This window comes from Narcine bancroftii, chromosome 12 (genome assembly GCF_036971445.1).
Source record: "Narcine bancroftii isolate sNarBan1 chromosome 12, sNarBan1.hap1, whole genome shotgun sequence".
Lineage (NCBI taxonomy): Eukaryota > Metazoa > Chordata > Chondrichthyes > Torpediniformes > Narcinidae > Narcine > Narcine bancroftii.
Genome location: NC_091480.1, coordinates 100,306,874 through 100,331,039, shown reverse-complemented (window position 1 = coordinate 100,331,039; position 24,166 = coordinate 100,306,874). Strand labels below are relative to the sequence as shown.

Genomic DNA, 24,166 nt, shown 5'->3' with positions numbered 1-24,166 from the left:
TACAATCAGGAAATAGAACAGTTGGAAAGGGAGATAGTAAGTACAGAAAAGGAACTAGTAAAAAGGGATGATACAACAAAAAGGAGAGAATTGGCAGACAAAAAAATAAAATACAAAACATTACAAACATACAAGGTGGAGAAGAACATAATGAAAATAAAGCAAAAGTATTACAAACTGGGAGAAAAAAAACACATAAAATATTAGCCAGGCAACTTAAAACAGAACAAGCTAAAAGAACTGTATTGGCATCAAGGAAAAAGGACAAACAAATTACATATAATCCCACGGAGATTAATGAGAACTTTAAGGAATTTTATGAACAATTAGACCAAACTGAAAACGAGGGGAAAATTATAAAATGGAAGAGATTTTAGCTAAAATTGAACTGCTGAAATTGCAAGAAGAGGAACAAAACAAACTGATAAAACCAGTTGAAAGAGAGGAAGTACAGGATATATTAAAAAAGCTGCCAAACAATAAAATGCCTGGAGAGGATGGATTCCCAATAGAATTCTATAAAATATTTAAAGAGTTATTAATTCCTCCTCTCCTGGAAGTAATGAACCAGATAGAAGAAACACAAAACTTGCCAGATTCATGTAAGACAGCAATAATTACAATAATACCAAAGACGGGGAAGGATCCACGAACACCAGCATCATATAGACCAATATCTCTACTTAATTCAAATAAGATAATAGCGAAATTATTAGCAAAGAAATTGGCCGACTGTGTACCAAAAATAGTAAAACAAGATCAAACCGGATTTATTAAGAAAAGATGAACAGCAGATAATGTCGGTAAACTTATTAATCTAATTCATGCAGTTCAAGGAAATAAGAAGCCAACAGCAGCTGTTGCTTTAGACACAGAAAAAGCCTTTGACAGAGTAGAATGGAATTATTTATTTAAAGTATTACAGAGGTTCAATCTACCAGAAAAATATATTAATTGGAGTAAAGCATTATATAATGGACCATTGGCGAAGGTAACAGTAAATGGATATATATCGAACCAATTTAAATTAAGTAGGTCAACTAGACAGGGGTGTCCTTTATCCCCCTCATTGTTCGCTTTAGCAATCGAACCATTGGCAGAACTGATAAGAACAGAAAATAAAAGGGATAAAAATAAAGGAGAAGGAGTATAAAAAATCAGTTTATTTGCAGATGACATCATCGTATACTTAACAGAACCAGAAATATCAATAAAAGAACTACATAAGAAATTGAAGGAGTATGGAGAAATATTGGGGTAGAAGATCAACGCAAATAAAAGTGAGGTGATGCCAATGAGTAACGCGGATTATACAGAATTTAAAAAAGAATCACCACTTAAATGGCAAACACAAGCAATCCGATACCTAGGTATTAGGTTAGATAATAATTTAAGCCACCTATACAAACTAAATTATCAGCCACTAATAAAGAAATTGCAGGAAGACTTAGAACATTGGAAAGAATTACCGCTAACGTTGATAGGGAGGGTAAATTGCATTAAAATTAATGTCTTCCCAAGGATACAATATTTATTTCAATCATTGCCAATTCCCTTAACAGAGAAATTCTTTAATGAACTAAAGAGAATAATAAGGAAAATCTTGTGGAAAGGCGGGGGGGGGGGGGGGGGAAACCAAGGATAGCGTTAGATAAATTAACAGAGAGGTGCAACCAAGGTGGTTTGCAGTTACCAAACTTAAAAAATTATTATAGAGCAGCACAATTAAGATATTTATCAGATTTTTACCAGACGAGGGAAAAACCAGACTGGACTAAGATAGAACTAGATAAAATAGGGGAGAAGGAACCGGAACATATACTTTATAAGTGGGATGAAAAGCTGGTGCGATATAAAAGCTCACCAGTATTGCGTCATTGACTTAATATATAGAAAATCCATTTAGAAAGGAAAAAAAACAAATACAATAGATAACCTTTCCTTCAGAGAATGGGAGAGAAAAGGAATCAAAAGAATAGAAAATTGTTTTTTGGGAAATAATTTATTAACATTTGAACAGTTGAAGTACAAATATGGTATAATGTTTGCATATATCATCAAATGAAAGCTTATTTAAAGGATAAATTGGGGAACAGACTGAGATTACCAGAAGGAAGCAGGTTTGAATATATGACATGGAAAAAGTTATGTTCTGGAACCATACTCTTGGAGCAGGCTGTAGTGATAGAAGGGTGAATCCAAGTGTGTGCCAGCAGGTGCAGGTTGTTGAGTGAATGTGAAGTTAGAGCACCAGTGGCTGAGTTTTGGATGACCTCGGGATAATGGGTGGGAGAAGCTGTGAAGGTGGTCAGGATGCAAGCTGGAGTCAAATAATGGCACAGAAGTATAAATAATCTGCCTTGTGACAAATTCATCTCTGAGTCAAATAGAACACCAAAGTTGAAAATAGTTTGGCAAAAAATAATGTCAACATTACATAAGCCTCATAAAGAGGGGAGGAAAAAGGTCTAAGCCAGATGTGAAAATGTAAACATGATTTCCAAACTACAATGTACTATAGAAACACAAAAGCTGAGGTGATGGACTCTGGAGGAACCCACTGGGTCAGAGATCATCCATGGTTAGAAATGGTCAGTCAACATTTCAGGTATGGACCCTTCATCAAGACTACAATCCCACATAAATGGGGAAAAGTGAGAGAGGGGCCCAGAGTGAAAGGTGGAGGGAGAAACCACTGGGTTGAGTGGGAGTAGCTAAAGACAAGATGAAAACAATGGAACTGGACAAGGGTTTACATGAAATAGGAAAAATCAAGGTTTATAACATTGGGTTTAAGGCTGTCCAAGAAGAATAAGGATTGGTTGTTCCTCACCCCTGACAATGGATGAGGTCTAGGACATATCTATGTAGGAATAGTTGGGAGCTTAGATCCACAAATAGAGCATAGCTGTTTGGCAAAGTGGTCACCTAATCTGTGTTTGGTCTCACTGATAAAGAGGAGGCCACACTGGGTTCATCAAATGCAGATTAGGTTACACCAAGTGCACGGAATACACTTGCCTCACCTGGAATACACAAAAGTGCTGGAGAAATTCAGCAGGCCACTCAATATCTTTTGGAAGCAAGGCATACATACACCCAACGTTTTGGGCTGAAGCCCTTGATGAAGGGTTAGGGATAGGATTCTTAAGAATCACTAATAAAGTTTGGAAAATTTGTTTCCAAATTTATTTAATTTGGGTTACTCCCAAAACATATGAATCAGTGAAGCTTCAAAGATTTTTACATTTATCACATAGTGGATCAATATCAGAATAAAAACGAGATAATTTAACTTTAGACGTGTATTCTATGCACCACCTTAAATTGTAACAGAGAATGTCGTGCACAAAATGAAGATTCGTTAACCAAATTAAGAGTGGTGTCAAGTGCTCATCTGAAAATGATATATTCAAATCCTGTTCCCATTCATTCTTGATCCTGTTATCTACAAATCTACTGAGGCCGTTCTTAAGTCCATCAAATTATTGTAAATAATTGAGATCAAATCACCATGGGAAAACTTCAAATCAAAAAGTAAATCAAGAAAATTTATTTTGGGAATTCAAGGAAAATCAGAAAGTTTGGACTGAACAAAATGCCTAATTTGCAAGTATCTAAAAGGATGTCTATTAGGAAGTTTAAATTTTGCTGTCAATTGTTTGAAAGAAGCAAAATTATCTTGAATAAAAAGATCCTTGAAACTTTTTATCCCTAATCTGTTCCACTCCTTAAGACCTGTGCCTAACAAGGAAGGCTGGCAAGAGAAAAAACTATGATATCCAAAACATTTCCCAAATTGTGCCCATATTCTCAACCTATGTCTTGTTATCGGATTATTTATTAATTTAGAAAAGGAAAATGGTAAAGAAGAACCTAAAATTGCCAACATAGATGAGTTGTTAGAAAAATTAAGTTTAATTTCTACCCAGGAAGAGTGATCAACTAAAGCATCAAAACTAAAGTAACAATAAGTTACACATATTGACTGCCCAGTCACGAAATCTGAAATTTGGAAGTGATAATCCCCTATTCCTTTTAGTGTCTTTATTCTGACACCTTCCTGTTCTTTGCTTTTTCCTTGAAGAAGGACTCAGGGCCAAAATTTTGATGATATATCTTTACCTCCTATGGATGCTGTGAGAGTGGCTGAGTCCCTCCTGTATTTCTGTGTTTTTACTACAATCACATCAACGTAGACTTTTGGGTTCACTCTGGACAAAGTGGAAGAATAGGTCAGCAAGTTTGCAGATGATACAGGTTGAAGGTGTTGTGGATAATGTGGAAGGCTGTCATAGGTGACAAAGTTGGATGGAAAAGTGGTAAATGAAGAGATCAATTTGGATAATTGTGAAATTATGCATTTTAGAAGGTTGAACCTAACAATGGAGTACATGGTTATTAGCACGATTCTTAATAGAGTGGGAGCTTGGGATCTAAACCCATAGATCTCTTAAGGTTGCCATGCAGCAGGTTAATAGTGTAGTTAAGAAGGTCTATGTTATGTTGGTCTTCACTAAGTTCAAGAGATACAAGGTGATGTTGCAGCTCTATAAAACTCTGGTTAGATCACACTTGGGGCATTGTGTTCAGTTCTGGTCAACTCATTATAGGATGTGGAAGGTTTGGAGATGGTTCAGAGAAGATTTAGCAGGATGTTGCCTGGATTGGAGAACATGCCTTTTTAGGCAAGGTTAACTGAGCTAGGGCTTTTTTCTCCAGAGCGACGAAGGATGAGAGGTTATTTAATAGAGGTCAACAATATTATGATAGGTAGGGTGGACAGCCAGCACTCTATTCCTGAGGCAACAGTAGAGGACATCTGTATGAGGTGAGACATCAGCTCTGGGTTGTACTCCCACCTTATTTCCCCCTTGATGAGTGTAATATTTTTCTTGGATCTTAGTCTTGATAAAGAGTCCAGACCTAAAACGCTGACTGATCATTCTGGATGCTATCTGAGCCGAGCACTTCCAGCAGACCTTGGTTTCTCTAGTCATTGACAGGACTGATGTGCGACACTTACCATAAGCCATGAACGGTGTCACTATCCACACTTCATTGTTGGCTATCAACGTGGCTTTATATGGCAATATATTGGGATGATGAAACAACTTGGATATGTGGAGCTCACCCTGGTGAAGCAGAATCAGAGTTAGTTACCCATAATGTTTTGCAGTTGGATGAGTTAACAGAGGCAGATTGAATCAATGCACCATTCCATGCTTCAGTGGTGCAACTTTATGCTAAAAACATCATTCAATGTCACTCCCAGCAAATTAACAGCTCATAATGGAGACTCGAGAGAGAGTGCAGATGGTGGGATCTGAAACAAAAATCTGCTCGAGGAACTCAGCTGGTCAAGCTGCATCGATTAGGGAGAGGGGAAAGGGTTCTAGTGTTTCAAATCAGAACACAAAGGCAGAATCTCAGACACCGTTCACATGGTTGGCAAAACCACCACTGGTCAAATGGGAAAAAAAGGAAGGGAAAAATGCACAACCCAGAGTTCTTGGACAGATGTGCACTTTTCGCATTGAGTTAACCGTGACATAGTCAACTTCACAGCCCAAACGATGCCCAACATTAAATTCCATCCACGAAGCTATCATCTCATGAAGAAAGAACACAAACTGTTTTCCAGATGTTTCTGCTCAGTTTTTTTTAAAATCGTTTCTTTTGAGAAATAAGTTGCAACAAATTTCAAAGTGAGGCCACCTGTTCCCTCTCAGCAGTCTCCAAGCAGATGGCATCAATATTCATTTCTCCAATTCATCCCCACCCCGTCTCTTTCCTTTATTTCTGTCTCCCCTCCTCCAGCTCCTCACCCCTTCCCTCTCCGATTAGACTTCTTTCTTAGCCCTCTGGTCTGTAATTCCTCAGCTTCTTTCTCTTCTCTGCCCCCATTTGAATCCATCTCTTACCTCTGACTGGTTGGCCCATTGCTCCCCCAACCTTTTGAATTCAGGTGTCTGTCTGATTTTAAACATTCCAGAAGAAAGATCAAGGCCCGTAATGTTGGCTGCCGTTTACTTCCCATCGATGTTACGTGACCTACTGAGTTTCTCCAACACTTTTTGTGTACTGCATTCGACCCTATATCTGCAAATGTTCTTGTTTACTAGGCATTATGAAGGTTTTTTTTTAAAGTCTTGTGATCCTTCCAAAAGCAAGGCAAAATCTTTCAAGTTATGTCAAATTCATTGTTCAAATTTCAACTACCTACTGCAAGTATAACAGATAAATGGTCCTCTGAAATCAATAAGTTCATAACAGATCACGCTGTCTAAGTCCACGTATTCTCACTTTTACCTGTAATAAAGCAAGCATCTCATTGGTGCAGTTGTCCAAATTAATTCTCCGAACTGCCACCTGCTGACCAGTTCGTTTGTACCTCCCCAAGGTTACAGTCATGATGTCATCAAAACCTTTACCTGGACAAGACACATTTTTATTAAAATCTGAGTTGGTGCAGAATTACATGAGTACTTGTGCTTCTCAAGTACATCTATCCAATTTCAACACCATGCTCTGCTCCATTTGCTTTGGCAATGTCCAAGTGATGGGTATTTAAGGTTTCCTGATATTTCATGCCATGGATGACTTCATCTTTATCTTAACAACCCAGTCACCACGGATTCAAGGCCAATCTCCAATTCAAATGCGTAAATGAAGCTAACCCTCCCAGAGCGAATCAGGCTATGCTTTGACTTGCCCGTACCAGTGGATGAAATCAATTGGAGGACCTTCATTTCAAAAGGAATTGAATACAAGAACACAGATGTGATGTGGAGGCTTTCTAAGGCACTGGTGAGGTGGAGTATTACGAGCAGATTTGGGCACCTCATTTAAGAAAGGATGTGCTGATATTGGAGAGGGTTTAGAGGAGGATCACATGGATGATTCCAGAAATGAAAGGGTTATTATATGAGGAATGTTTGACAACTCTTGGCCTATACACTTTGGAATTTAGGAGAATGAGGTGGGGGGGGGGGGGGGGGAGGGGGAAGAAATCTCATTAAAATATTTCAAATGTTGAAAGGCATGGAGCAAGGTTGTTTCCCATAGTCTCGGACAAGTGGGCATAACTTCAAGATTGAAAGGTGTCCACAGAACAGAGATGTGGAGGAATTTCTTTAGCTGGACGGTGATAAATCTGTGGAATTTGTTGCCACGTATGGTTGTGGAGGTCAAGTCATTAGGTGTATTTAATGAGGAGATAGGTTCTTGATTCGCTAAGTCATCAAAGGTTATGAGGAGAAGGCTGGGAATTGGGGTTGAGTGGAATAATGGATCAGCTCATGATTGAATGGGCTGAATGGCCTATTTCTGCTCCGATATCTGACGATTTTATTGTTTTGAGTATGATTGAGCAGGTGCCTAGGTTTAATTCTGACCTATATTTTAGATGTGATGAAGTGCAGACGATGGCCAGGAGGAAGAAAACTGAAGAAACAGCATTGCTCTGAAACTTTGTGCACAAAAATAAAAACTCCTCCAAAACACTCCTCCAAAACACTCCTCCAAAACACTCCTCCAAAACACTCCTCCAAAACACTCCTCCAAAACACTCCTCCAAAACACTCCTCCAAAACACTCCTCCAAAACACTCCTCCAAAACACTCCTCCAAAACACTCCTCCAAAACACTCCTCCAAAACACTCCTCCAAAACACTCCTCCAAAACACTCCTCCAAAACACTCCTCCAAAACACTCCTCCAAAACACTCCTCCAAAACACTCCTCCAAAACACTCCTCCAAAACACTCCTCCAAAACACTCCTCCAAAACACTCCTCCAAAACACTCCTCCAAAACACTCCTCCAAAACACTCCTCCAAAACACTCCTCCAAAACACTGCTTGGAAAAGTTATCAAAGTTGTGGAGACACAACTCTTGACTCATTTTTTTAATATGAACATTTAGTCACCACCAGTAAAATAAAAAAAACCTTGTCAAACAGAAGCAAAAATTTTAAAAAGTCCTAACAAATTAGCTAGTACTATTTACAGCAGAAGAAAATCTGTCAGAATCTAGGATGGAACAAAATAGTTCTCCAAAATACTCACATTTACCAAAGGAACATTTTGGGAGAATTTTGCCTGATCATAAAAGATGAGCTTGAGAGCTGACTCTGCTCTACGTTGTCTTCATGATACTCTAGCTCCATGGACAGGGCGTCGGAAACTTTGAAATGGAGTTCCATCTGGACAAACCCTGGAATTATACGGGTCTAGGGAGTGTAACCAAGTTGCATTGTAATCCATCATGGAAATTCCATCATTTTGTTTGGAGATTGACTACAACTCAGTTTTAACTGTTCTGGAAAGTGCAAGTATCATGTTGTAGCTTCTTCCCAACCCAGGGCGAAACCTGAATCAGGAGCTAACTGCTGTTTTTTTACTTCTACCACAAAAGGACACCCACAACAACGTTCAGACCACTGTTGCTTCCCATCAGCTATCAGTCGTTCTTTTCATTGTTACTTCAACATTGATACATCAAAATGTAGGAATTTCCTGCCCAAAATAATTGAATACATTTTCTAGCACAAAAAAAACAGCCCACTCACCTTAAAAGAATGACAATAGTGTTTAGATTCCCCATTCCACAGGAGTTTCCTCCAACCTTATTTCAAGTTGCCTTCATGTCTTACCCCTCTATGTTCCTTTCTTCCCCCATGCCCTTTCCCTACTTTATATAACATTGGTTAGGCCACAGCTAGAATACTGCATACAGTTCTGGTCACTGCACTATAGGATGCAATTATATTGGAGAGGGTGCAAAGAGATTAATTCAGACATTAGGAAGGGTGGATCGTTCCAGATTAGTATAAGCTCGGTTTGTTTTCCTTGAAACATAAGAGGCTGAGTGGGGACTGGATAGAGGTACATAAAATGAAGAGAGAGTAGAGAGTGAGAATCTTTTTCCCATAAGAACATCTAAAACCATCAGGCATAGATTAAAGGTGAGGAGTAAGGGGGTTAAATAGGATTTGATCATTATTTTTCCACTTGGGTGATGGCCGCAATCGGAATGCAATGTCTGAGCACTTGAATCCCCAAGGCAAAGAAGACAGCAGACTGGTAAATGGGGTAAGTGTGGATGAGCATTTGACGGTCAGCACGGACAAGATAGACTGAAAAGCTGCTTCTGTGCTCTATGGCTCTTTAACTGATGACCAAACAGCTCAGAACGTTTTTACACATGAAAACGAAATGGCTACATATACCCTCTCAACTTCTTCATAACACAAACTCCAATGGGAAAACCCAGTTCAGTCTTTGCAGGAACCCTTCACTGCATTGTTTTAAGACTTTTAACTACATACTCAAGTTAATTGGAGATGGATACAAAATAAAAGGGAGATTCTGGTGACAGTCACTGACCTGAAATATAAACTCTGTTCCTCACTACACAGATAACACATCACCTGAATTTAATGTTGTGATAATTGGGTGGGCTTTACTGAGTTTCATCTTGCTGAGAGGTTATTTATAACTTTTATTGTTCACATTTGTTATATGATGTTCAATTATCTCTCTGTGATACAGTTCATCTCTTTTTTTTCTTCTTCTTTGGCTTGGCTTCGCGGACGAAGATTTATGGAGGGGTAAATGTCCATGTCTGCTGCAGGTTCGTTTGTGGCTGACAAGTCCGATGCGGGACAGGCAGACACGGTTGCAGCGGTTGCAGGGGAAAATTGGTTGATTGGGGTTGGGTGTTGGGTTTTTCCTCCTTTGTCTTTTGTCAGTGAGGTGGGCTCTGCGGTCTTCTTCAAAGGAGGCTGCTGCCCGCCGAACTGTGAGGCGCCAAGATGCACGGTTGGAGGCGAGATCAGCCCACTGTCAGTGGTCAATGGGGCAGGCACCAAGAGATTTCTTTAAGCAGTTAATTACTTAATTATATTAATTAATACAATTAATCTATTTACTGTTGAATACCCATAAGATTTTAAAGCTTGTAGACTTTGACTTAAACTCTGAAATGCAGCATCTGTGAATTTGCTGATGAACATTCCTCCCAATCGCCTGAATCCCTCGGTGAAACCCAGGGAATGCCATACTTTCTGAATGAATAATTTAAATCATTTGCAGTAAATCTGCTAGTTTCATACTCCGCTCGGGTACTTTACCTATTGCAGTCAGCAGCTCGTACGAGCCACTGTCTGCTGGGAAGGTGCTCATGGCGTCCCAGTTCTGGGGAAGTGCAATATTTTCCGAAGAGTGTTCATCTGTCTAAGGGCAAGAAAAGAAACAGGATATCAGGGATACCAATTGGTGAATTCCAATCTATTGACCAATATGGCTCACTCACAGAAGTATATTCCATTCACGTAGACAGCTTCATAATATTGATTACCTTTGGAAATCTAAGACAAGAATGATTCTAAATGTTAATTGGTGGAGCTAAGAACGAACAATGAAAGAACCTGTCCAGGTGCAGTGAGCCTCAAAGGCAAACATTTCATCAAATGTATTACAGAAGGTCATGAAGACAGATCATACAGTTAGAAAGGTTTGAGACCAAAGGAACTGAGGGTTGCGGCAAGATAGTGGTTTGTAAACACACTCATTTTCTGAATGTAATGGTCTTCATATTGCTGAAATTCACCAGTTCTCATTTTAAAAACAATACAGAACTACGGAACAATACAGCACATTTAGCCCATCTTGTCCATACCAAAGTGTTATTGCACTTTATGTAATATCTAAAATGTTATGAGGATTTTTTTTAACATTCACTGGAATTGATAATTGGGTCCTGGTGTTAAACACCAAAGTCACCTGGATGTCCACAGCTGCCAAGTCCTGCCCAATCATCCAATTTGGTTTCATTCCAAACTTTACAAGGGCAGCTCTTGTATTCTGCAACTGTTTATTGATAATGGAACATTACTGAATACAGAGTTCCCAGATTGAGGATCATTTTAGTAAACTCATGCTCAGAAGTTAAAACATCACACCTTGAAATGTTGAAAGGCTCAAGGGGGCAAACAATTCTCTTCTGTTCCACATTCTTGTGTTCTCCCATTGACACTGCATTACCTTGCTTTCTGGGCAATATAAACAGGTCATTTATCAATTGAATTTTACTGTTTGAATACCTAATGCTCATCTCCAACAGATCTATTGGCTTTCCCACTCACTTCCAGTATTTTGATGAAAGCTGCACTTTTCTGTTCAGCATCAGTTTCATTCATTAAACAGCAAGGGGTAAAGAAGTTCAATTCCATGTATTAAAGGATCATTGTCCAAGTGAAAGGGTTAAATAAGAGTTAAGCAAGACAATGTCTCTATTCTATCAAATCCTTCCATTATGTCAACATCCCTCCTAAAATTAATTTCATCTTTTTTTTTATCCTGGCAGGCAAACACTCTGCTCTCAGATGTTCAAACCCTGTCTCCAAGCCGACCACCCTGTTGCACACATCTTTAACCCACAAAGTTTGAAAGTGTCTGTTTCAGCACAGCAAATTAAAACTTTTTCATCCATGATAAAGAAAGTGAACCAAGGGAACAAGCGAACGCCTTGCATGCACAGGAGTGACAAGGTGTCAACAGTGGGCTCAGTTACATTACTCAGTTACATTACTCACGACAGAATAGCCAAACAACTGACCACAGCAAGGCCAAGACAGAGCTTAATGACATCAAGCGAAGCAGGCTATGTCACGAGCATTGTATAAAGAATAGGCCTATCTCTGAGTGACTGAAATGTATTAAGAGCGACTTACTTGAGACACAGTTCACTTTGAAAGCAACTTCTGCAACCACCACCCAAAACATCCATTTCTAAACGCATTCTTTCAAAAACATATTTTCTAAAAACTGTGGGTCAGTAAATTATGTTCATCTCCAGATCAGCACAGGGCCACAAATGCAGTGCTAACAAGGAGTGCTGCACTATCACATGCCAACTTCTGAAGGGAACATCGAACTAAGCCTACTCTCACAGTTAAGATGATGAAAAAAGAGAAAAATAAAATCAGAGACTCACGGTTACTTGCCTTTATTAACCAAGGCATAGAATGCAAGAGCAGGAAGGATTTGGCATGGAATAGGGGAGGGTGTTTCACTTTTACTTCTGCAATCTGGTGTCCTACATCTTGTTCACAATTTAATCTCTTCTCTATCTGAGAAACCCTCAAAACACAGAACGGTTCCTGGATTTGTCGCCAGGTCTGTAAGTCTTCAATTACCTGCCACTTTTGGCACGTAGAAACAAATTTGCCCCATGCAGGAACAAAAAAGGAAGCTGCTTTGAAACACAAACAGCAAAGTAAAATGCCTGACATGCAGGAGGTCAAACTTGAGAGGTTTCCTGGGTCAGAGCCACATAACACACTGCACAAGGGTTCACATGCAATCCCTCTGGTGACGTGTACTCACCTTCCTGTGGTATTCCGCTCGAGGCCGCTCTGAAGCAAAGAAACTAAAAGTTGATTTTTTTTTTGTATTTGGACAAAACAACTGACAGCCAAGTCTGTAAACCAATCTAAGTCACAGCCACGTGATCCAACAATTACAGATTGTTCAAAGCAATAAAACTGCCCTTTTTGCAAAAATTATGCTATTGTAAGAATGAGATTTAGGCATCAAATTGGTTTAAAAGCTAAAATAGCCTTCTCATTTAAATCGCCACAAAAATTAAAAAATAAATATCACGTGATCATCACAGAATGGTTTTGTAACTTTATTCTACAGGATGTGAAGAAATCACCAAAAAGCGAATAATTGGAAAATATAGTATACATTGCTTCCCTTTCATATAATATAAATGCAACAATAAAAAGATTAGCTGCAGAACGGCAGTGTACATCTAAGGTAATCACATCACACAGGGCAAGAGAAAAACTTGCATGACTTTTGGATCGAAAGATTTATTTTACAATGAGGATTCATTAAAGAAAGGAGAGTGCAAGAGGATAAAGCCCAGAACAGCAAGGATCAGAGATGATTGTATTGACCCAAAAAAGCCAGCTGCAAAGAAATTGAAATGTATGGATGACAAATTAATTACTTGAGAAGAAAAGATTATTGAAGACAGCTAAAATTCCCAGTGATCTTCACCCAACTTCATCTGTCAGTCTCCTTAACTACAGGTATCTAAGCCTTCGAGTGAAAATAATAAAACCCGTGGCAAGTTTCTGGCAACACCCAAAATTATAAAATAGGTGTAGACCCTACATCTCTTCAACTGTGATTTATTAAATGCTAAGATTTTTTAAATTTCCGGCCCATGAAACTATGCCACCCAATTATATCCAAATGACCTACCATACGTTTTGGAGAGTGGGAAGAAAGCGGAACATCCGGGGAGAACGTACAAACTCCTTACAGACAGTGCCAGGTTCAAACCCGGGATATTGTAATCACATTGCGCTAACCACCAACATCAATGTTAATATGCTTAAGGTATTGCTTCTGCTCTTTGCCTAATCCCCTGCAGTCAAAATATCCCCCCTGACCCCTAATATATCTCATGACTCAGGGACCCATGTTGAGAAAATGCCAAAGATTCACATAGAAAGTTATCTCACCTCAAAACTAAATGGTCAGTTCTTTGAAATTACATAGGAAATAAATAAAAAAATTGCACTTTGTTGTTTTTCTGGGGAACAAAAAACTGCAGCCACTGGAAATCTGGAATAAAAACAAAGGTGCTAGAAACACCCAGGCAGTATCTGTGGACAGAGGAACAGTCAATGGGGTGGAGAGAGGGGCCTCAATAATCTTTCATGAAAAAATTCTGAAAAGTGGGAGAGGTTGGATAAAATACAGGAAATTTCTTTTCAAAGAGGTAGCATAAAAATAAGAGCCCATGGTATAACAGGAAACATACTAGAGAGGGTAGAACGTTGGTTGATTGGCCGTAGACAGATTCGGAATACAGGGATCATATTCCGGACGGTTGCCAGTCAATAGTGGTGTTCTGCAGGAGTCAGTATTAGGGCCGTTTCTTTTTATGTTGCATATCAATAGTTTAGATCTGCCATTCTAATCCTTATTTTAGCTATAGTTCCTACAACTCTGTTCAAAGTTTATCGGCCCTCTTCCCTGTGAAGCAGTTTTTTTTAAATAGAAAAATTATTTATAAATTTAAAACCAAAAAAATTCAAGACATTAATTCCTATAAATCAACTTCTAATACTAATACATGTGATGTGTGTGTGTATATTATGTACATATGAAATAGAAAAAAGAGAATTAAGAAGAACCGTCCCAAACCTCCTAAATTATACTTCCATGTTAATTTCTCCAAGGAAACCCTCACCAATTTCCTTTGCAATAAAAATTTCCTTATGCAAGCACTTCAAAAATTTTGGGGAATTGATTGAAAAGATATTGTATTTTAGGAAAGATATTGATCTCAACACAAGTAACTCTATCTATTAAAGTTATTGGTAACATTCCATCTTTCCAAGTCTTCTTTTATTTTCTTCAATAATGGTAAGTAATTTAATTTAAATAAATGTTTTAACTCTGCCTCCACCCATATACCCAAATATTTTATTCCTGCATCTGACCATCAAAAATCAATAACACTTTAACATTGTAATATAATCCCCATTAATTAAAGGCAAAAATTTGCTTTTGTCCCAATTAATTTTATAACCTGAAACTTCTCCATATTCTTTTAATCTTAATTGAGTTGGCATAAAGAATGTAACGGATCTGTTAAATAAATCAAACATTGTCTGCAAATACATTTATTTCATATTCTTCTTGATTCACCTTAATAACTTAGAATCCTGTCTTATTAATTCAGCCAGGTTCATTGTCACCTGCTTTGTTTATTTTAGCAATGGACAACCTTGCCAACTTGACTTCATTAACCAAAAAGATTCTGAAACTTGAACATTAGTCACTGCATTTGCACTGGGTTTCTTATATAATGTTTTAACCCAATTTATTAATATTGATCCTAACCCATATTTTTCCATACCTTTGAAGAGGAAATCCTATTCTAATCTATCAAATGCCATTTCTACATCTAAAGTACAGTCACATTCAAATTTCCCCTCTTTTGAGCTAAATGTGTTAAACTAATCAATCATACCACATTATCTGCAGATTTCTGATTTTTAACAAATCCAGCTTGATCAATATAGTTAAGTACTTTGCCAATCTATTTGCTAATATTTTAGCAACTATCTTGTAATCAGCATTAATAATGAAATTGGTCTATAGATTGCCAGTTTCGATGAGTCTCTATCTTTCTTTGGTATTAAAGTAATAAATGCAGTTGAAAAGGAATCCAGCAGGGAATGTATCTTCATCACTTGATTTAACACTTCCATAAATGGAGGTAACAAAAGATCTTTAAATTTCTTTTTAAAAAAACTACAGGAAACCCATCTTCCCCTGGAGATTTATTACTTTGTAATGAGTTCATTACTTCACTAACCTCCCTTGCCGTTAAAGAACTCAAATCTCTTTGCTCTTGAGCTTTTAAATTAGTAAATTTTTACTTAAATAAATTTACCTAATCTTATTCCTGTCCTGAACTGACTCCAACTGATATAATTCAGAATAAAAATCTTTAAATGAATCATTAATTTCTTTTACTCACTGCATTAATTGTTCGAGATGACTGTTCTGCTTTTAATTGCCATGCAAGAATCATATGAGCTACTTTTCCTAATTCATAATATGTTTTGTCCTCCGAATTAATTTTTCAGTTCTATATGTCTGAATGGTCTAGGAGTCTTTTTATTAATTAATTGCCTTTTCTTTTCTTCAGATTTACTTTGCAAATCCTTTTACAACTTTCCTACCTTTGTTGATTTATCCAATAGTGGGCCAAGACAACAATTAAAAATCGCCCCCTATTAATACCTTTTCATGTGATTCTGCTAAATATAAAAATATATCATATAAAATCCTCATCATCTACATTTGGTGTATATTCATAAGTGTCCACATTTCAGAATAAATTTGACAGTGAATCAAGTCATATCTCCGCCACGTCTTGAATTTTCACTGGTAAATTTTTTTTAATTATAATTGTTTTAGAATTAAAAGATGAAGCCACCACTTCACCAACCTATTCCCTTTTTAATTTTAAATGTTCTTTGTTAAATTTTCTCTTGCAAAAATCCACTATCTACCTTCATCTTTTTCATGTTTTTCCTTAAATTTTACTGTTTAGTCCATTAACATTAAAACTAAGAAAATTTAATGTCTAATTCCCAGCCATTATCTTAATTTCAATTCTCTTTCAATCCCGTTCTCCCAGGTCTCGTCCATCAAATCAAGCTGACTCCTGTGGTCATTTCTGTCCCAAATAAAAAAGATAAAGAGAAAAGAAAAATTTAAAATTAACATATCAAAAATTACAATTACTTCCAACAAAAAATCAACTCCCCTCAAAAAATGATGTAAAAAAAACAGCACTACTCCCCTCTAAGAAAACATCTGCCCCCACCAGGGGAAAAATTACAAAGTTCATGGAAAAAGTCTGTTCCCCCACTGCCTCAAGTTCAGCATTTACTTGAGCATCATTAATTATAACTGTTTCACTCTAGTCACTCTCTGTAGAAGTTGCATCGGCTTGGCTCTCTTTGGTGTTTGCTGTATTTGCAACAGTTCCCTTTTTTGTTCTTGTTGAGGACTTGAACATTCCGCTCTCACTTGATGATCTTCCTTAAATGGAGGACGTGATTCCTCAAAAGCTCTTGCATTTCTTTCCTCCACAAAGAATCTAGGTCAACTATTCTCCAAAAACACTTTTAATGTAACTGGATGTCTAAAAGCAGACTTGTAACCTTTTTTCCCCCAAAGCAGCGCCTTCACTGAATTAAATTATTTTCTTCTATCCATCACCACCTTACTCAAATCCACATAAAATAAAATTCTATTTCCTTCAATAATCATAGGTCCAGCATTCTGTTTTGCTTTATGGACCACTATTCTTAATTTTTTTTATCCGAATAATGTAAACATTTAACTAATATCAACTCTCTGAACTTTTTTTTTTAATTTTACTGACTAAAGGGACATTTTTGTATTCTGAGGCTGTGCTCTCTGGTCCCTGACTCTCTCACCACAGGGAAAATCCTCTCCACATCCATTCCATCTAGGCCTTTCAGAATTCAATAGGTTTCAATGAAATCCCACCACATTCGTTTCAATTTGATTTGAGTACAATCCCAGAGCCTCAGTAATTGATGTTAGAACTTTATACAAAGGAATGTGACTTACATGAGAGACAGATAAAAAATACTGCAAGTACATTACTGAGAAAAAAAACAGAAAAAGAAAATTAAGCAACTCCTTAAATCACATGCGTCAAACCAAGGAAGTCAATTTTCCTTTGAACATAGAACAATGCAGCACAGTACAGGCCCTTCAGTCCTTGATGTTGTGCTGACCCATATTTCCCCTTTCTAAAAAAAGTAAATAAACCCACCCCACCCCATAACTCTCTATTTTTCTTTCATCCATGTGCCCAAGAGTCTCTTAAATGTTTCAGCCTCCACCACCATCCCCGGAAAGGCATTCCAGACACCCACAACTCTCCATGTGTAAAAAGAAAACACCCCTGATGTCTCTCCTAAACTTCCCTTTCTTCACTTTGTACATATGTTCTCTGGTGTTTGCTGATCCTGCCCTGGGAAACAGGTACTGGCTGTCCACCCTATCTATGCCTTTCATAATCTTGTAGACCTCTATTAAGTCTCCTCTCATCCTTCTACACTCCAAAGAGAAAAGTCCCAGCTCCGCTGACCTTGTCTCACAAGTCTTGCTTTCAAATTCACGCAACATCCTTGTAAATCTCCGCTGCACCCTCTCCATGGCTTCCACATCCTTCCTATAATGAGGTGATTAGAACTGAACACAAAACTCTAAGTGTGGTCTTGCCAGAGATTTGCAACATGACCTTTCTACTCCTGAATTCAACCCCCCCTATTAATGAATCCCAACATCCCCTAGACCTTCTTAACTCTTATCAACTTGTGTGGTGACTTTGAGGGATTTGCATTCCATGGTCACACTCTTAAGTAACCGAACATTAACCCTGTACTCAGCCTTCTGGTTTGTCCTTCCAAAATGCATCACCTCACACTTATCCAGATTAAAATCCATCTGCCACTTCACTGCCTAACTCTGCATCCTGTCTATATCCTCTTGTAACCTTTGACAACCTTCAGCTCCATCCACAACTCCTCCAACCTTCATGTCATCCACAAACTTACTGACCTATCCCTCCATCTTTTCATCCAGGTCACTTATAAAAATCACCTGGATAATTTGGTAAGTGGGTAATGGAAATAGGAATATCATGCAAATCTATGCAGGTTATTTTAAACTGCAAAATGATATTGAGGTAGAGGACTGACTGGCTGCAAGATTAAAACACCATTAAAGAGTAAAAAAACAATTGTGAAATAGTCTCCAGCAGATACAAGCTTCCTTTGCAACAGAGACTAAAATAAGCACAAAAAGAGATAAATTTAATCTTAAACCAAATCAATAGCATGTACACAGAATACAATATTTTATGATAGCCATATCAATAAGACAAATAAAAATTTCAACATATAGGAACTCCTCAGAAAACATCAATCTAGACATGCCAAGGTCAGAAAACGCATGGAAGTATTTTGGCTTGAGGTCCAGAGCCACCCTTGGTGTACCAACACTGCTAGACTCTTTAACACATCTCTGGTGGATGATAGAAGTAAAACATGAAAGTCTGCAGACACTGTGAAGTAAAAACACAATGCTGGAGAAACTCAGCTGGTCAAACAGTGTATTTTATGTAGCAAAGATAAACATAACTCAAGCCCAAAAATATGGGCTATGTATCTTTATCTTTGCTACATAAAGTACACTGTTTGACCTGCTGTGTCTCCCCAGCATTGGGTTTTATTCCTATGGATGATGTTGCATTATCTCACTATTAATTAGTTATAGGGACTTTGTAACCAAACAAATATGGAGTAAATGTGCACCTTAAATAAATGAAGGAGACATCAGAATCATCATCTCCAACCAATTCTTAGCATAGTACTACGACATGAAGAATGGAGATGTGTAAGAAGTGATGGAGAGAAGCATTCAAATGAAGTGTCATTGTTCATTTGGTGCAACAAAACAAAACCATATCCCAATACCCATCTCAGTTTGCTGAAATGCAAATTCGCAGGGAACAAAAATAGCTTACCACCAAACAGTCCCACGTCCTGTAGGCTCTCGACACTCAGCTTTTCAGACACCCACCGCTAGGCCCGCAATTCCAAAACAGAGACAAATGGAAATAAAGAACCACTATTAACAGTTTTGCCACACTCCTCTGTGGTCTTCTTCAAGGCTTTCCTGCACTAAAAAAGACAATTACATCAGAAACCGATCAGCAGCACAAAATGTCCAAATAAAGAGCCCACGGGGCGATTGATAAGGTACATCATAACAGGAAAATTCCCACCGCGGAGGTGGAAAAACCTGCTTCTAGTCAGGGTCAGAGAGATAGTGAAGATTGCACCATCCTCCCCACTAGGCAAGGCAGGGTTCCCCAAATTTGAGGAATAGGTCCAAGTCTTGACCAACGAAGAAAGTCAATTGAGCTTCAGAATCTGGAGGACTTTGTGTCAAAGTAAAGCACACGGGGACTGACAGTGTGGATTTTCTATTCTTACTTTTCATTATTAAATGGCATATAACATTTGTGAATTGTTGCTCTCTGTGTAGAATCGGGCAGAACTCATTTGCTTGTGTGGAGGTAGGCATTCAATGGAGAAATGCTCTCCCTCTTGTTTAATAAAGAACTTTGTTCATTTGGATCACTAACAAATTTGAAGTGTCTCAGGTTTGCAGTCCAGGAGACTTGTCAGCTCTCAGTCACCTTAAAACTTCTCTTCACAAAATCTGATCACAGAAAACTGGAGTCCAGGTCTTTAACTCATTGAAAGTGGCCACACAAGTAGATCAGGTGCTAAGGAAGGATGAAGTCTTTTACCCAGGGCAAGGAAGTGCAGATCTTGAGGGCACAGGTTCTAGATGAGAGGATACGACACCAAAGGCAGAGTGAGAGAGAGGACTAACAAAATCGATAGTTATCATGGTTGACTTTGTCCAAAAGAACCCATTTCTGTGCTGAACAATTCTATGAAAGCAAGTGTTAAGAGTACTGAAACCTCTCAAATACACAAATTGAATTAAATTGGACTTACCAAAAATGACATGGAAAAGCTGGATTATCACTAAATAGGCACTTCCATTAGGAGATCTAGTTCAAAACAGAACATAATTGTAAATACTTCAGGAAGAAAATGTACCATTACACCATGCCAGAAGATATATCAGCCAGGCTTCAACATTATGGAGTGAAACACAAAAATCTGCAGATGCTGTGATTGCAGTAAAAATTGGAAACGTCATAAATATATCTTTACCGTCTATGGACTATGTGAAGCTGGCGGAGTTCCTCCAGCATTTCTGTGTTTCAGTATTCAGGGGTGGCCAACTTTTTTATTTTGACATACAGCACAGTAACAGGCAATTTCGGCCGACAAGTACAAGAGGTGTAGGTTTATTGGGCGGCACGGGCTCATGGACCGAAATGGATGGTTACCTTGCTGTATGTCTAAATTCAAAATTTGGCCATCCCAGTAGAGATTATTGCTCCTTTTCTATTCTGTAATCAAAATGAGTTAGCCTCAGACGTCGCCTTTAAACTTTCCCCTTTCACTTAAAACTGCAACCTCGAAATCCCACTTCTATAACTATTTTTCTCCAACTCAACCTAAACTAGTCAGACAAAGCCTTTTCAAAAATGGATACAAAACCAGGTACTAGGGTTTAAATAAAAGTGGAAAGATAGTGCAGAGATGAATAGGAAGTCATGTATAATTCATAAATCCAAAAGGTCAGATAGGACAAATGCAGGACAATCTAAAATAGATTTGAATTGTGTATGAAAGTTCAGCAGGGTTATCACTGAACCTTGGATATTTTAAAAAATGATCTTGCTAACGTGGTGAAATTTTGTGTTGTGCACAAATATACTCGAAAAGACTTGTTCAATTTAAACTTCTTTTTTATATTAATAGTGGCTTTGCTATTTCACCAGGAACCCATCATCTTAATTATCAATGATGTACCTCATAAGATCATTACATTTCCATTGGTAACAATCTTCTTGAGCACGGACAATCTTACTACATTTTTTAAATTCAAAAATTGTGCTCTTAATTCCAATGTCAAAATTATTAATGTAAACAGTGAAATGATCACTGTGGAAGCACCATGACAGTGTAACACTGATAATCCCCTAACTGAACTGTAGGAAATCTTATTTGTTTGGCACTTGGATCACCGTGTGACCCTGTTTCCCACACTCCCATTAAACTCAGGAGGCTCCATTTCCAGCACTTCTGTTAAATTCACTGTGGTCCGATTTCCCACATTCATTTTCAACTCCAGGGATCACTGGAAATGTTATTAAACAATGAAATTGGCAGATGCTGGGGCCATCATATTGATGCAATCATGTGGGCTCATCTGAAACAATATTTGTTAGGAGTTTGAAGAGATTTGGTACGTCACCAAAGACTCTTGCAAATTTTTACAGATGTACCTTAAAGAGTATTCTCATTGGCTGTGTCACTGTCCAGTATAGAAGTGCCAATGTGCAGGACAGGAGTACAGAGGGTTGTCTATGGGCATTAATCTTCACTCCATTAGGGACAGTGCCTCAAGTAAACAGCCTCTATCATCAAGGAGTCTCATGACTCAGGCCATGCCCTCTTCTCACTGTTGCCATCAGGAAGGAGGTACAGCAGCCTGAAGATGAACATCCAACAGTTCAGAAACAGCTTCTTCCCCCTCATCTTAGATATCAGAGCAGACAACACATCCATGGACTTTCTCTCTTTTTTGCATCTGTTATTTTCTGTTTAATCTCCAACTTATAGAATTATAATTCATAGAAATTTTGCACCTTGTTCTGCGCAATAGTAGCCGCAAAACAACAAATTTCGTGGCACGTTCATGACAATAAGCATATAGTAACGGTTCTATTATTATCATGTAACCTGCATGAAATTCTTTAACCTTGGTCCACCGTAAGGCAGACAGGGCGTCTCTACTTTGTCCAGCGCCCCTCACAGAAACCTACAAGCAGGTGTTCCCAGCGGTGTCCTCTCCAAGGACTGACCAGGCAGCTCAGACACAAGACAATCTCAGACGTATTCAGGCCACTGTCCACTTCACCAGGATTGACTTTAATTCCACGCTATTAAACCTGCTATGTTGGGATCATGTGTGACACACCAACGAGCTGGAGAGACTCCAGCCGGGGATGGCCTCGGTCGGAAATAGGACTGCATGTTGCACGCACGACAAGAATGAATTGAGCGTGTTGGACATGAGGAGGAGCAGCGCCCGATGCTGCTTGGAGTCGAGTGCCAGTGAGGGGAGGCCCCTTTAAGCCTTCGCTGCCCCAGTGTTGGCCACTGTCAAGGGCAACTCTTCATTCCCCCACGAAACGAGCCTGCCACGATTACCGGCCCGAGATGGTCGGCGGGGCCGTGGGTGGAGGAGGCCTAGAGCCGGCACTGTATCCTCACCCGCAACCCCTCACTCACCTCACTCCACCTCGGCCAGCACTCCTACCCGGGCGGGGATATCCGCCGGATATCCCGCCTCTCACCGTCCGACAGGTACACTCCTACTGACTGACGTGGAGAGCGAGTTGGCGAATGCCCATCCTGGTCTGTGATTGGAGGGTTCAGGAGTCAGTCTTGCTCCCCCCCCCCCCCCCGGTGACGTTAACGTCGCCATCCATTCGGCCGGTTGTTTTCCTCTTGACGGACAACAACAAGCAACTGGCCCTCGCGGTTGAACACGCGAGCAGCGACGCTCAGGCGGCGCCCGCTGGGCTCGATGCCCTTTCACGTTGTTTAATCGCGGCACGAGGCAGTGGGGGAGCGTGTAAGTGGGCAGTGAGAGGGGGAACCCAAGCCCAAGTCCAGTCGGGATCGCGCCGGCGACGGGGCGGGAGAGCGCGCGCGCGCGTGTGGGGCGGTCAGTGCGCAGGCGCGGAGAGCAGGCGGTCGGCCAAGTCGGCGAAGGGGGGAGTGCAGTGGGACTGACGAACAAGTGGACGTGGGGCCTCGGCCCAGCCTGGCCTCGCCTCCCTTACCTCAGCAGTTCGGGCCTCGACCGGGTAAGGTTCACCACTCGGCGCTGTGGTTACGCAATTGTCCGGCTTCACGGCTCTGCGCCTCACCAAGGCCTAGTGGCGTTGGATGGCCTCCCGCCCCCCCCCTTTCCCCTCCCTCCCGCCCCTCCCCCCTTTCCCCTCCCTCCCGCCCCTCCCCCCTTTCCCCTCCCTCCCGCCCCTCCCCCCTTTCCCCTCCCTCCCGCCCCTCCCCCCTTTCCCCTCCCTCCCGCCCCTCCCCCCTTTCCCCTCCCTCCCGCCCCTCCCCCCTTTCCCCTCCCTCCCGCCCCTCCCCCCTTTCCCCTCCCTCCCGCCCCTCCCCCTTTCCCCTCCCTCCGCCCCTCCCCCCTTTCCCCTCCCTCCCGCCCCTTTCCCCTCCCTCCCGCCCCTCCCCCCTTTCCCCTCCCTCCCGCCCCCTCCCCCCTTTCCCCTCCCTCCCGCCCCTCCCCCCTTTCCCCTCCCTCCCGCCCCTCCCCCCTTTCCCCCGCCCCCCCCTTTCCCCTTTCCCCCGCCCCCCCCTTTCCCCTCCCTCCCTCCCCTTTCCCCTCCCTCCCTCCCTCCCTCCCCTTTCCCCTCCCTCCCTCCCGCCCCCCCCTTTCCCCTCCCTCCCTCCCGCCCCCCCCCTTTCCCCTCCCTCCCTCCCGCCCCCCCCTTTCCCCTCCCGCCCCCCCCCCTTTTCCCTCCCTCCCGCCCCCCCCTTTCCCCTCCCTCCAAGATAAATCAAATGACCCGTGTCAATCCTGTTCCCTTGTTTAGCAGTAATCACATTTCTTAAGTATTCAACAAAAAAAAGCAAAAGATCTATAAAAGTTAAAGGTAAATGCCATCCAGTTGGATCACTTGCAAACAAAATCCTCATGTTTGTAACTAAACTCAGAGTCAAGGTGGCTCTGGTAAGGAACATTGATATATTAGTGCTCCTGCTGCTGTAGATTCTATTAACATTTAGGATAGTTTTCTAAAATAACTTGTCGTATTTCTCTTGTAACAATACAGTT

At 40.2% G+C, this 24,166-nt stretch overlaps 2 protein-coding genes and 1 long non-coding RNA gene across 12 annotated transcripts in view; 2 read left to right on the top strand and 1 right to left on the bottom strand.

Annotated features, from left to right (window-relative positions):
• The window catches only part of LOC138746797 (uncharacterized), a 105,858-nt gene extending 93,176 nt beyond the window's left edge, over positions 1 to 12,682 (top strand). For all 4 annotated transcript variants that reach the window (XR_011347122.1, XR_011347124.1, XR_011347123.1 and 1 more), the window contains one exon: positions 11,370 to 12,682. This is a non-coding gene — a long non-coding RNA (uncharacterized lncRNA). The remainder of the gene's footprint in view (positions 1 to 11,369) is intronic.
• Positions 1 to 22,693, bottom strand: part of strada (STE20 related adaptor alpha) — a 43,947-nt gene extending 21,254 nt beyond the window's left edge. For all 4 annotated transcript variants that reach the window (XM_069905246.1, XM_069905249.1, XM_069905247.1 and 1 more), the window contains exons 1-7: positions 22,594 to 22,693; positions 20,179 to 20,234; positions 19,173 to 19,230; positions 12,392 to 12,420; positions 10,135 to 10,237; positions 6,313 to 6,434; positions 5,027 to 5,135 (exon numbers count right to left, since the gene is read on the bottom strand). In XM_069905246.1, coding sequence (XP_069761347.1) covers positions 5,027 to 5,135; positions 6,313 to 6,434; positions 10,135 to 10,237; positions 12,392 to 12,420; positions 19,173 to 19,230; positions 20,179 to 20,190 — 433 coding nt within the window. In that variant the 5' untranslated portion in view covers positions 20,191 to 20,234; positions 22,594 to 22,693. The remainder of the gene's footprint in view (positions 1 to 5,026; positions 5,136 to 6,312; positions 6,435 to 10,134; positions 10,238 to 12,391; positions 12,421 to 19,172; positions 19,231 to 20,178; positions 20,235 to 22,593) is intronic.
• An 86-nt stretch (positions 22,694 to 22,779) lies between these two features.
• The window catches only part of ddx42 (DEAD (Asp-Glu-Ala-Asp) box helicase 42), a 124,797-nt gene continuing 123,410 nt past the window's right edge, over positions 22,780 to 24,166 (top strand). The window contains exon 1 of one of the 4 annotated variants that reach the window (XM_069905231.1): positions 22,780 to 22,939. The gene's annotated coding sequence lies outside the window, so the exon portion shown is untranslated. The other 3 variants (XM_069905234.1, XM_069905235.1, XM_069905230.1) reach the window with 3 other exon arrangements.